A 12,281-nucleotide genomic window follows, 5' to 3' on the forward strand; every position below is an offset into this window, starting at 1 on the left:
TTGCAAATGTGCAGGACTGAGCATTTGTTAGCAGAGATTTGGAGTTGACAATTGTTTGACTATTCAGATACACAGTCTAGGTCATTTTGAAGGGTAGTAGAATTGTCTGTGGTGTTGAATAGTTTCATTGGCAAAGAGGACACAGCTGCTTATAATTTGATCACAACGGTCTTAATATAAAGCAGAAAGAGTGTTGGACCTAGAACGCTGCCTTGGGGAACACCACTGTTAACAGGTACAGGATTTGATAGGGTGCTGCCTATTTTGACCATTTGTTGCCTGTTTGACAGGAACGCAGCTATCCAGTTATGTTGGGGTCCAGAAATGCCATAAGATTTTTGTTTCAAAGTAGTTTGTCGTGCACTACTGAATCAAAGGCTTTATAGAAGTCTATTGCGTCTATTGCTTTGCCCAGATCGAGTTGAAAGGTGCAGATGTTTTTGCACTGTATGAGTTGCAGATTACATGATTTTTTCCTGAAACCAAATTTTTTATCAGAGAGTAGTTTATTTGTCGCTAAGTGGAGAGTGATGGATTAAGTTATGATGTGTCACCCCATCACAGTTACATTTTAACATTTTTGACCACCCCTGCCATATTGTAAACCATTGTTAAACATCATAGTTATTTTTTCCTGATTCTAAAAAAGTCCTTTCATAAGCAGATGTGAGTGATGCATTTAGATCTTGAGGTTTGTTCTTTGGTGTGATAAAGCTGAGCAGATCAATAGCTGTGGCCACACCAAATACCATCTGTTTCATCAAGGAGGACCCCTTTGCATTGTCTGGAAAAGAAACAGGAATGAAAGAATGCATCCAATGATATACTCTTAATTTAAGACTAAATTCTGACTCAAAACATACAGATGAACATGCCTCCTTGATTCCATGTAGTCCCTCAGACCTCACCCTCTTTCCTGCCAGATTGTGGGGAGGGAAGAAACCTGCAGCTTATCATATCTTTTTGTGCTCCAAGGGATACAAAAGGTTTGGAATGCAAAGCTCAATTTCTTCCCTCATCTCCAGATCACTGACAATTAGGGACAGACATTGCTGTTAAGGTGACCATTACAATGATTATCACAGGGATAGATATCTGGGCTGGAAAATCTAGATGATTCCCCTCCCCCCACAAAAAATATTAAACCTGTGCACATAAAGAGGTCCACGTAAGACAAGGCAGGGACTTCAAAAGCTCAAGTCAATAGGCAGAGGCACTAAGGAAAGCCAGGAGTCTGGTTTCTTCCTTGCAATCCAATCCAAAGTAACAATGAATGGCTATTCTAGAATCTGGGTGCATGTCCAAACAGTGCATGCTTTCAGTAGCATAAAATTCGATACCAAGAAGATCCCTGTTGTGACCCAGGTTCCCGGACTCGGACTCCTGGAGGAGAAGGATTCAGAGAGTGAGGAGGAGGAGCTGGCAAGGTCTGCTTCCCCTGGGCCCTCTCCCTCCCTGACACTGACCCAGGAGGAGGAGGAGGGGCTGGCAAGGCCTGATTCCCCCCGGGCCTTCTTCTGATTTGGCAACGCCCCAAGAACAATCTTGGCTTGATGCGAGATTGTGCAGACGTGACCGGTGCGCGCAGCAGAGGAGGCATTGGGACAGGGTCAGAGAAAGATGAGTCACGGAGTGACACCCACAGGGGCTATAAAGCAGGAGGCAGAGCTTCCTGGCTTTTTGTCTTGGATAAAGCAATGAATTTCTGCGAGCAAACTGTTTCATGGATAGAAGAATCTGTTCGTGAGTGAATCGTGCTTTATCTATAATTTTCTGGTTATCTCCAGGGATTTTGGCAGGCGTGTGGGGAGATGTGTCCAGAACATCTCTGTGCCAGAAGGAATCCAGCCAAGTGTAAATAAACTGGGAGAAGGCCTTTGACTGACTTTTTGTTTTGGGAGTGGTGGAAGGGGGAAACAGAACAATCCCATATTTAACTATATTGTTTGCCACACCAGCAGTGAAACATCTCATATTAAAGTATCTCAGATATTTTGTCAATATCATAAAGACACATCATATAAAAATGGTTACTGGAGCATGTTCATGCTGAAGTGAGGGTGGTGTGAGAATGAACCCAGAATGCTGACTGAAAATCCCCAGTGCCATATAAATTCCCTCCCTTGGTACTTACATTGCTCCATTTCATGCACTATAACAGCAAATTGTTCATTTTCCAGGACACGTGAAAGCTTTCCCAGGGTGTCATCTAGATCAATCTGTGCATCCCAAATAATCAAGTGAATCAAATGGTTACTAGGAGCCCAAGATCAAGTTCACCATTCAAAATTCCTCCCCCATATTGTCCTGTTATAAACTAAATCTTACATAGGGAATCTGAGTCATTTTGCTGCAGCAGCAACACCTATCACTTCCCAAGTTTCCTGAGAAAGGGGGGAAATGGTGCAAATAAGATTACAGCATAGAGAACCCAATTTATAAGAAGCTGTGGTGATGAAATTCTCAAAACCAAGGAAAGATCCTGTCTTGAAATCTCATTTGCATCCTACATACTCGTAAGTGTGTTCTCTGTGTCCCTAAACTCAGGTACTTCAACTATATGTGTACATGCTTACTCAACTAAGCTTATACCTTATTTCTTTCTTCATAACTTTATGTATTTTTCTGCTTGCTCTTTTTGTATTCAGTTAATAAAAGCATTTTTAAAACTGTCTGTACTGTACTCTATATTCATAATTCTTTCATGTCAGTGTGAACCAACATAAAAATCCATCAAGTCAAGGAATAACAGACATAAAAATCTTCTTTGCATCCAGAGAATATGTTATTTTGAGAAATCTCAAGAAAAGAACTGTATCTTCGTCTTCTTACTGATCAGGGGTGAAATGCTACCGGTTCGCTCTGGCTCAGGGGAACTGGTAGCGATTTTAAAAAAGCTACTGGTTCAGTCGAACTGGTAGTTAAAAAAAGCTACAATCCAATGACCACCTGTGCCACGCAGTTTAGCTTTGCTAGAAAGCAGGATTTCCTGCTTTCTAGCGAAGCTAAACTGTGCCCCACAGCTGATTCCTCCTCTTGCTGTTGTACTTACCTTCCCAAACCTCCTTTTGGCGCATCACAGTACGCACAGTACATGATAGCTAACTACCGGTTCACCTGAACCAGTAGCTTTTTAAACACGCAGAGCACGTTTGGTGTGCACTGCGCATGCGCACACAGTATGTGTTTGGTCCGCATGCCGGTGTGCAGCGTGCACTTGGCACACATTTTGTGTGCACGGCCAGCAAACCAGTAGCAAACAGGTTCAGATTCTACCCCTGCTACTGATCTGAAAAGTGCCTTTATGCAATAGGTGGGACATCCTGTTCCTTTCCCCTTGACCTTGCCTCATTTGAAATTTACAGCAATATTTTGTAATCTTTGGTTCATTCTTAACTTAATAATACTTGAACACCAAAACCATTTTTTTCTGTAAACTGACAGGATTTAACAACTACCGGTATAAAAACCTGCATCATCACCTATTTTAAAAATGGTGAGCTCAGGTGACCTGCTACAATATACAGAGGTGTGGCTTGAGCATGTGAGAAGAAAAAGATTGTGCCCCTTTCTTTAGTTAATAGACTACTGGGATATACTAGCTATGATATACTGTACTTCAGACATTGATCAGTCACAACATGACTAGCATACAAATCCTGAAGTTAATGCATTTGGTAAGCAAGGCACCATAAACACAAATGAAGGCCACAAGGACTAAGTGATATATCACATTACTTATGAGGTAAAGCCCTTTCTCTCGTAACCTCTTTGGCTCTCAAACTGTATCCATAATTTCCGCCTCTTCCTTGTCCTGTTCATTAGACACTTTTATGGATGATGCAAACCTTGATGTGTTATGAATTTTTCAACAAGGTAATGATAAATACCTTTGAAAATTGTTGATAAGTGACTTTCATGACTGGGTCTGAGAACTGTGTGTCTCCTGCCAGGATTGAGGAGAGGATGTTGGTAATAGTTACAATTCCCAAGATGACGCTTCAAGAAAACAAACATTTTTTATTTTTTTTACATTCAGACATGGAAGAAGACAAAGTGGAAATTCTACCAAATTCTCCATGTGCAGGAACTGAGTCCATACTGAGTCTAGCATGCTTAGTATCTATTTAAGGATCCTCTTAAGGGAATAATGGACAACTCTTTCCTGCTTTAGGCATAAACTTTTATGAAATCTTGAAGGGAAGTTACTGCTGAAACAAGGCAGAAGTGCATAACTCCTAGCCACCAGTTGGTCGCCCCCCCCCCAAAAAAAAACCCTGTGCTATTGGCATTTGGTAGTACTTTTCTTTTTTTTTTTACTTTTGTTTCCCCAGAAGTTGTTAAATGATTACATTGAACTTCTTCAGGATGTAATGGTAATTTTGCTCCATAAAGTTCTAAAAGAACTTTTAAAATGGACCCTTGGAAAAATGAAGACACATCCCGCCCAACATCAGTTGCCTGTGCCCACACTAAAAAGAAAGTTACCCTGATTCTGCAACGACTGGTGCTTGATTGCATGACTTTTCTTGCAGGATTTCAACTGCTTTTTGACAGTTCACATCTGAGAGAAGAATCAGAGGAGCAGAAAGATTCAACTTCTGGACTTTAATATTCCACCACCTGTCAGAGAAAAAACAGCAGTATAAATGTGGGTTAGACAGCATCACCACCAGATGGATTCATAACTGGCTGACCAACTGCACTCATTGTGTAGTCCTCAATGGAACTTCATCTACATGGAGGGAAGCATGCAGTGGAGTACCCCAAGGCTCTGTTTTAGGCCCAGTACTCTTCAACATCTTCATCAATGACTTGGATGAGGGGATAGATGGGGAACTCATCAAATTTGCAGATGATACCAAGCTGGCAGAAATAGCCAACATTCCAGAAGATAGGATCAAGATACAGAAGAATCTTGACAGACTTGAACATTGGGCGCTATCTAACAAAATGAAATTCTACAGTAAAAAAAGTAAGGTTCTACATTTAGGCAAGAAAAACAAAATGCACAGGTACAGTATATGTGGTACCTTGCTCAATAGTAGTAACTGTGAGAGGGATCTTGGGTCCTAGTGGACAACCATTTAAATATGAGCCTGCAGTGTGCAGCAGCTGCCAAAAAAGCCAACATAGTTCTGGGCTGCATAAACAGAGGGATAGAATCAAGATCACATGAAGTGTTAATACCACTTTATAATGCCTTGATAAGGCCACACTTGGAATACTGCATTCAGTTTTGGTCGCCACAATGTAAAAAAGATATGGAGACTCTAGAAAGAGTGTAGAGAAGAGCAACAAAGATGATTAGGGGACTGGAGGCTAAAACATATGACTAATAGTTGCAGGAACTGAGTGTGTCTAGTTGTCTAGAAAAGAAGGACTAGGGGTGACATGATAGCAGTGTTCCAATATCTCAGGGGTTGCCACAAAGACGGGGGAATCAAACTATTCTCCAAAGCACTTGAGGGTAGAACAAGAAGCAATGGGTGGAAACTGATCAAGGAGAGAAGCAACTTAGAACTAAGGAGAACAGTTAGGACAATTAATCAGTGGAACAACTTGCCTGCAGAAGTTGTGAATGCTCTAACACTGGAAATTTTTAGGAAGAGATTAGATAGCAATTTGTCTGAAGCAGTGTAGGGTTTTCTGCCTAAGCAGGGGGTTGGACTAGAAGACCTCCAAGGTCCCTTCCAACTCTGTTATTCTATTCTATATATTGTTAGTGCTCTGCAGTTAGAATCTGTTCAGGTCTTCCTTGATTATTGTTCTATGTACACAGTTTAAATGAAAGAAGACTGAGATAGATATAAGGGATTTATTTAATTAATTTAAAAATGAGATTAAATATTTGTCCTTAGCATGCCATTTCCTGTAGCGATAACTCCTCTTTTTCTTTTCAAAGTGTGCCTCTTTATAAGAAGTAATATAAAACATTCATCACTGTAACTATTGCTAATTAAAACACACATATTAACCCACATATTTTACTACAAGTATACAAGGCAAATCACACACAAAAACCTGGAATTGCAATGCAAATAGGAAAATATCTCAATTATCCATAGCCTGGATGCCACTTCTCCTAAATAATGGCAACAAGTTTCATAAACAATACCCAAATTGGAAGAAGTCCTCATAAATTAACTGTATTTAACTGATTCCATTCTTAGGAGCATTACAGGTACCAAAAGAAATTTGGAAGGGGACATTTAAGCCATCAAATCTAATCTGCTCTGTGCAAATATATATATTAAAGCAGGGGTCCCCAACCTTTTGGGCCTCAGGGACCACCAAGTTCATAATTTTAGATCCTGCGGACCGCTAATGTGAATCCAGCTTGCCGCTTGCTGAAGCGCCTGGACTCCCAGTGACAGGATAGGGTCCTTCAGGCACTCTCCCTCCTCTCTCTTTCTCTGCCTTGCCCACTCTTTCTCTCTCATTCTCTTGTTAGCTCTCTCTCTCCCGCTCTCTCTTTCTTTCTCTCTCCCACTCATTCTCTCTTGCTCTCTCATCTCTCCTTCTCTCTTTCTCTCTCATTCTGATTCTCTCTCTCTCTCATTCTGTCTCTCTCTGATTCTCTGATTCTTTCTCTCATTCTCCCTCTCTTTCATTCTGTCTCTTTCTCTCTCTCTTTCTCTCTCTCTGTCTCATTCTGATTCTCTCTCATCTCATCAGCCAGCCATTGTCTTGGGGCTGAGAGGAAGTCAAGCATCTCCCTGAAGACCGAGGCACACGGAGCACCAACAAGGGCCAGAAGAAACGCCCGCAAGATCCAGCAAGAGACGAAGCTTCGCTCCCACTCTGGAATATGGAGTGAATCTCCATCCCCCGTCCTTCCCTTCTCAAGCCAGGCGAGGAGTGACTGGGAAGGGAGGGTGAGGGATGGGGACAGCTACTGGTGGGTTCAGCCAACAGGAAGCTACAGCAGGGGGAAGAAACAGCCTGTGGTTGCCGCCACCCGTTGCTTTGGCCTGCCTGCACTGCCACACCTTTGCACCATTACCTCATACCGGCTGGTGAGGGCTGTGCTGCAAAGTTGCAAGTTGCACGAACCTCCCTCTATGGCGGAGATTTACAGCCCCACCATGAGCAGCCTGGCCAGTCCCATATTCCAGAGCTCTAGTCACAGGACTGGCCATTGCTCATCGTGGAGCAGCTCCTCCACCCAGGTGCGCCGCGGACCACCAAAATTTTCTCACAGACCACCAGTGGTCTGTGGACCACTGGTTGATGACCACTTATTAAAGTATATTTGACAGACTGCTGTCTAGCCTCTCCTTAAACACATCCCATGAAGGAATATTAGCACCTCTCTGTGTAACTGGTTTACAGAATACAGAAAAGGATATAAAAAAATATAACACTCAGTTGAAATCTCCCTATTTGATTTCTTCCTTTTCAGTTTAATTTTTCTCTAAGGATTATGGAGTCTTTCTGTTGGCAGATACTATCTCATCATTGGCACAGAATGAATATTGAAGGACTGGGAAGGTCAGTTGGACTTCCATTGTGCTGCGAATAAAACCCATTTAATATAGACCTATATTGGGTGATGGTGGTGGGAAAACAGGTGAAGTATCAAAACAGGTCAAGTACTTTGAACTTACCAAGGATAATGTTCCTGAACATCTTTTAGAAATCCATTCTGGGCCATCCATTTGTCATTCAGAAACTTAGACCTGGAAACAATGAAAAAAGAATGAAGGCATTGTGTTCAATTTTGAGATGTCCTAATTCAGGGGATCAAAACAGGAACCTGACTTCACAATCTAAGCCTTGCTCATTTTGTACATGTGTGTGATGTCAACACTGCTACAAAGGGGCATTGGCTTGCATTTAACACCACATTTGTCATCTTGGCTTCTTTTGATGCCTTGTTGCTGATATTGCTGCATCTATTACTGAACCAATCTATACAACTACATTTTAAATCTTTAAACTACAATAATCTTTAAAATTGGGTTCCAATCAGCAAATTAGCTATAGTTGGGGTGGGGGAGGAACAAGATAGAAGGTATTTTTGGAAGCAACTGTGGAATGGATTTATTAAGAAGTTGGTGATAAAGTTGAAAACTTGTATAAAATAATAGCTGGCCTTACTGTTAGGCAACTTTAACTTTGATATTGTAAGCCACCCAGGGTTACCCTGTGGTAAGATGGTCAGCCAATAAATAATATAATATAATATGATATGATATGATATGATATGATATAATATAATATAATATAATAATATAATATAATATAATATAATATAATATAATATAATATAATATAATATAATATAATATAATATAATATAATATAATATAATATAATATAATATAATATAATATAATATAATATAATAATAATATAATAAAATGCAACAGTCAGCTCATTGGAGATATGATGAAAAGGCAGTTACTTCCTTTATGCATTATTTTATTTTTATTCCTAACAAGAGGGAACTTCTGGATTTAATGCATTTGACTTGAACAAGCAATGTTTGTTTTTCTGCTTTATTTATTTATTTAAAATACTTATATAGCCATCCATCTTCCAACTAACTCTGGGTGGCTTTAGCCAACAACACAGTGTTTTGGGTTGGCTTTGTTTAATATGATTCAGCTACAAACCGTATTTGTCAAGGAAAGAGGTAAAATGAAGTCAAATACTTCCTTTACTAAGACATCATTGGTACAGTTACAAACCAACCTCTGAAATACTTTAAAGCAGATGTTTTAATGCAAAACTTTGGGTACATTTGCTATTAGTAATAGTATTAGGAATTAGAAAACCTTACTGCAAATCCTAGAGATCTACCAGAAAATCCAATCTTTCCATAATCTATTGATGACAGAGAAATCTTGATATCAGAGGCTTTTTTTCATATTTTACAATCAGAAACAGCTGCTAATATTGCACCTTTCCCTGGTAGAAAGCAGCTTGCAAGTTCTCTCCTTAAGGCCGAGCAGAGGTTCTTCCTCTCCCAGAAAATCCACATCCTGCCTAGTGCAAATAGATCCCTCATGCCTCTCTGTGCAAAGAGAAAGGGTCAATAATCCCTTTCTCCATGTATAAAGAGTCATGGGGCAATTTGAAGAAAGCAAGGAAAGGATCCAATATGTTTCTCAGAAGTGTGAAGTTTCAGGAAGAAGGTAGAATTCAGCAAGGGGAGGATCTTTAGGCACTCTTTCGGCAGGCAGTTGAATCAACATGATCCCTTTCGCATTCCAATGAATGTGTCATAAAGAAACGAAAAGCCATTCTCTTACATGTAGTTCCTCACAGAGTCAGGTAAGAGGACAACACAGCGTTGACCTTCTTTTAGTTGTTTGGCAGCTTTCACAGCTGCAGACATCGCACTGCCTGCACTGCCTCCTATTATAGAAGCCAGATGTTAGACACATTACTCAACAAGGAAAAGCAATAGCAAAACACTGAACATAAAAAGAATAAAGCAATGTGAACTTGTAAAGGTTTCCCCAAAAATATTAATCTTAAATATTTTAATATTAATATTAAAAAATATTAATTAAAAAGACCTCGACTATGTGTCAGATTGGTCTAACAAGTGGCAACTTCAAATCTCAACCATCAAATGCTCTGTCTTGCACATTGGCAAAAAAAATAAAAACATAAAATACAAATTAGATGGACATGACCTTGTAGATGACCCTCACTCTGTCAAGGACCTTGGAGGGCTCATTTCTAAAGGGCTAAGTGCCGAGCCCACTGTAACAACATTGCAAAAAAGGCATTAAGAATTGTTAACCTAATCTTGCATAGCTTCTTCTCTGGTAATATGGTACTACTAACTAGAGCATACAAAACATTTGCTAGACCAATTCTTGAGTACAGCTCATCTGTCTGGAACCCACACATATTGGACATAAATACAATTGAGAGAGTCCAGAGATTCTTTACGAGAAGACTCCTCCATTCCTCTACCAGCAATAAAATACCTTATGCCACCAGACTTCAAATTTTGGGCTTAGACAATTTAGAACTACACCGACGTCAGTCTGACCTAAGCATAATACATAAAATTTTTGCCACAGTGTGCTACCTGTCAATGACTACTTCAGCTTCAACCACAACAATATACGAGCAAATAATAGATACAAACTCAAGGTAAACCGCTTCAAACTCGATTGCAAAAAATACGACTTCAGTAACAGAGTGGTCAATGCCTGGAATGCACTACCTGACTCTGTGTTTTCTTCCCCAGCCCCCAAAACTTTAACCATAAATTGTCTACTGTTGACCTCACCCCATTCCTAAGAGGTCTGTAAGGGGCGTGCACAAGTGCACCAGCATGCCTATCGTCCCTGTCCTAATATTCCTTTTTATTTTTTTACTCTTACTCTTTTCATGTATTCAAATTATGTTTATACTTTTACCTGTTATCTTATATATGCTTGACAAATAAACAATAATAAAATAATAATAATAACAATAATTGATGTTTATTCATTCTGATGCTTGCAGTATCGCAGCATATCAAGCATACTTCTTTTGAAGCCTTTAAAACCTTGTCAAAGCAATCTTGATTTTACGTCAGTAAACTGAATTCCATAAATGCAGCCTTGCCTGTTTAACCACGTTTTTACAGCAAAAGGGCATGATGAGTAGTACTGCATTGAGTAAGGACTTTTTCTACTCTGACATTCTTGTATTGATCTAAGAATCCAGCAATGGAGATTTGTGGATGCTGAATCTCAGAATTGTTCATACCCTAATGTTGTGGGACTCAGTTTTGGATTGGACGTGATTCCATTTAAAAAACTTTCCTGAATAAGAAAATAATAAACAGTTTTCATATCTAGTAGATACTCTGATCAAAAGTTTGTAAAAATGATGGGCATTACTATAAGTTAATAGCAATAGCTCTTAGACTTATATATCCCTTCATAGTGCTTTACAACCCTCTCTAAGAAGTTTACAGAGTCATCTTATTGACCCCAACAATTTGGGTCCTCATTTTATCAACTTTGGAAGGATGGAGGATTGAGTCAACCTTGAACCATTCAGGATTGAACTGCTGGCAGTGAGCAGAGTAGCCTGCGATACTGCATTCTAATCACTGTGCCACCACAGCTCAAGGAGTTAGCCTTGTAGGTATTCACACCTTTTTAAGGTAATGTCTACATTATTTTTCTCTATGGTATACAGATAGAGGACAGACTTCCTGAGATGCAAAACATTCAATATATAAGCCTATTCTATAATGTGAAGTAAGAGTTTGAAGTTTTAAGAGGAACTTTGCACAACTACATCTTGTATGCCAGTGACATCCATTTCTAAAGAGGAGGCTTTGTCATGCCTTTATCGCCTCACGGTGGAATTTTTCCAAATCATTCAACATGACAGTAATCTTTCAGAAATTTCCACTGCTATAATGTGCAGCAGTTGCAAAAGTCATGGACACATTCATTTTTGTCGTGTCCCACTCCTCCTCTGACGGCCAGGTCGGGGAAGTCTGTATCAAGCGTGGCCACAAAGCCTCTGCAGCTTTGCCAAAGTTCTGTCAGAGTTCTCAGGGCAGGCAGGAGTCCAAGATGTGACTTCAGCAATCCAAATTAGACTTTGCCTGACTCAAAGAATGCCAGAAAGCAGATCCTTTATATAGGCCATGGGGTGTGGCTCCATGACTCAGCACCTATCCAGGCCTGCCCCTCCCTTCCTTTTGCTGACGGCGCCTCTCCATTCTCCGGAAGCGTGGATCCCTCCACCCTCCAGCTGCCGGCAATTCCAGCTCGTGACTGGCTTCCTGCTCCTCATGTTCACATGCTGTGGGGGAGGGGTTTATTTGCTCGGTCTGTCCAGGCATGGTGCCAGGACTGGGGGCTGGAGGCATGCCAGGCCATTCGTCTTGCTCCGTCTGTCCGGGCATGGTGCCAGGACTGGGGGCTGGAGGCATGCCAGGCCGTTCGTCTGCACTATCAGTCCCTGGCTGAGGTAACAAGAGATGAGAGGGGCCCAGCTGCGGAGTGGAGGGCGGGCGAGGCACAACAATTTTGCTCATACACCTCACCACTATTATGGGAGCTGCTTTGCCCGGTAGATGAGGTCCAAAGTTTGGGTTGTCACCCTTAAAATCGTACATGGTTCTGGGCCTGGACACCTCCAAGATTGTCTGCTGTTTGTTGTATCCCTCTCTCCCCTGCCACTGCAAATAAACAGTTAATACCTACATAATTATTCCATCAATATAAGAACAGTGTGGTCCTTATATTTTAAAATTTTGGTTTATTTTTACGCCTAGGAGCGAAGTAATTTTTTCTGATGTTTAT

General features: G+C 40.6%; 1 protein-coding gene across 1 annotated transcript in view; it reads right to left on the reverse strand.

Annotated features, from left to right (window-relative positions):
• Positions 1–520: 520 nt before the first annotated feature.
• LOC131199606 (cystathionine beta-synthase-like) overlaps positions 521–12,281 on the reverse strand; it is a 30,855-nt gene continuing 19,094 nt past the window's right edge. Inside the window, exons 10-15 of the mRNA XM_058185558.1 lie at positions 9,261–9,366; positions 7,611–7,682; positions 4,489–4,623; positions 3,891–3,999; positions 2,135–2,219; positions 521–784 (exon numbers count right to left, since the gene is read on the reverse strand). Coding sequence (XP_058041541.1) covers positions 612–784; positions 2,135–2,219; positions 3,891–3,999; positions 4,489–4,623; positions 7,611–7,682; positions 9,261–9,366 — 680 coding nt within the window. The 3' untranslated portion in view covers positions 521–611. The remainder of the gene's footprint in view (positions 785–2,134; positions 2,220–3,890; positions 4,000–4,488; positions 4,624–7,610; positions 7,683–9,260; positions 9,367–12,281) is intronic.

Source organism: Ahaetulla prasina, chromosome 5, assembly GCF_028640845.1.
Source record: "Ahaetulla prasina isolate Xishuangbanna chromosome 5, ASM2864084v1, whole genome shotgun sequence".
Lineage (NCBI taxonomy): Eukaryota > Metazoa > Chordata > Lepidosauria > Squamata > Colubridae > Ahaetulla > Ahaetulla prasina.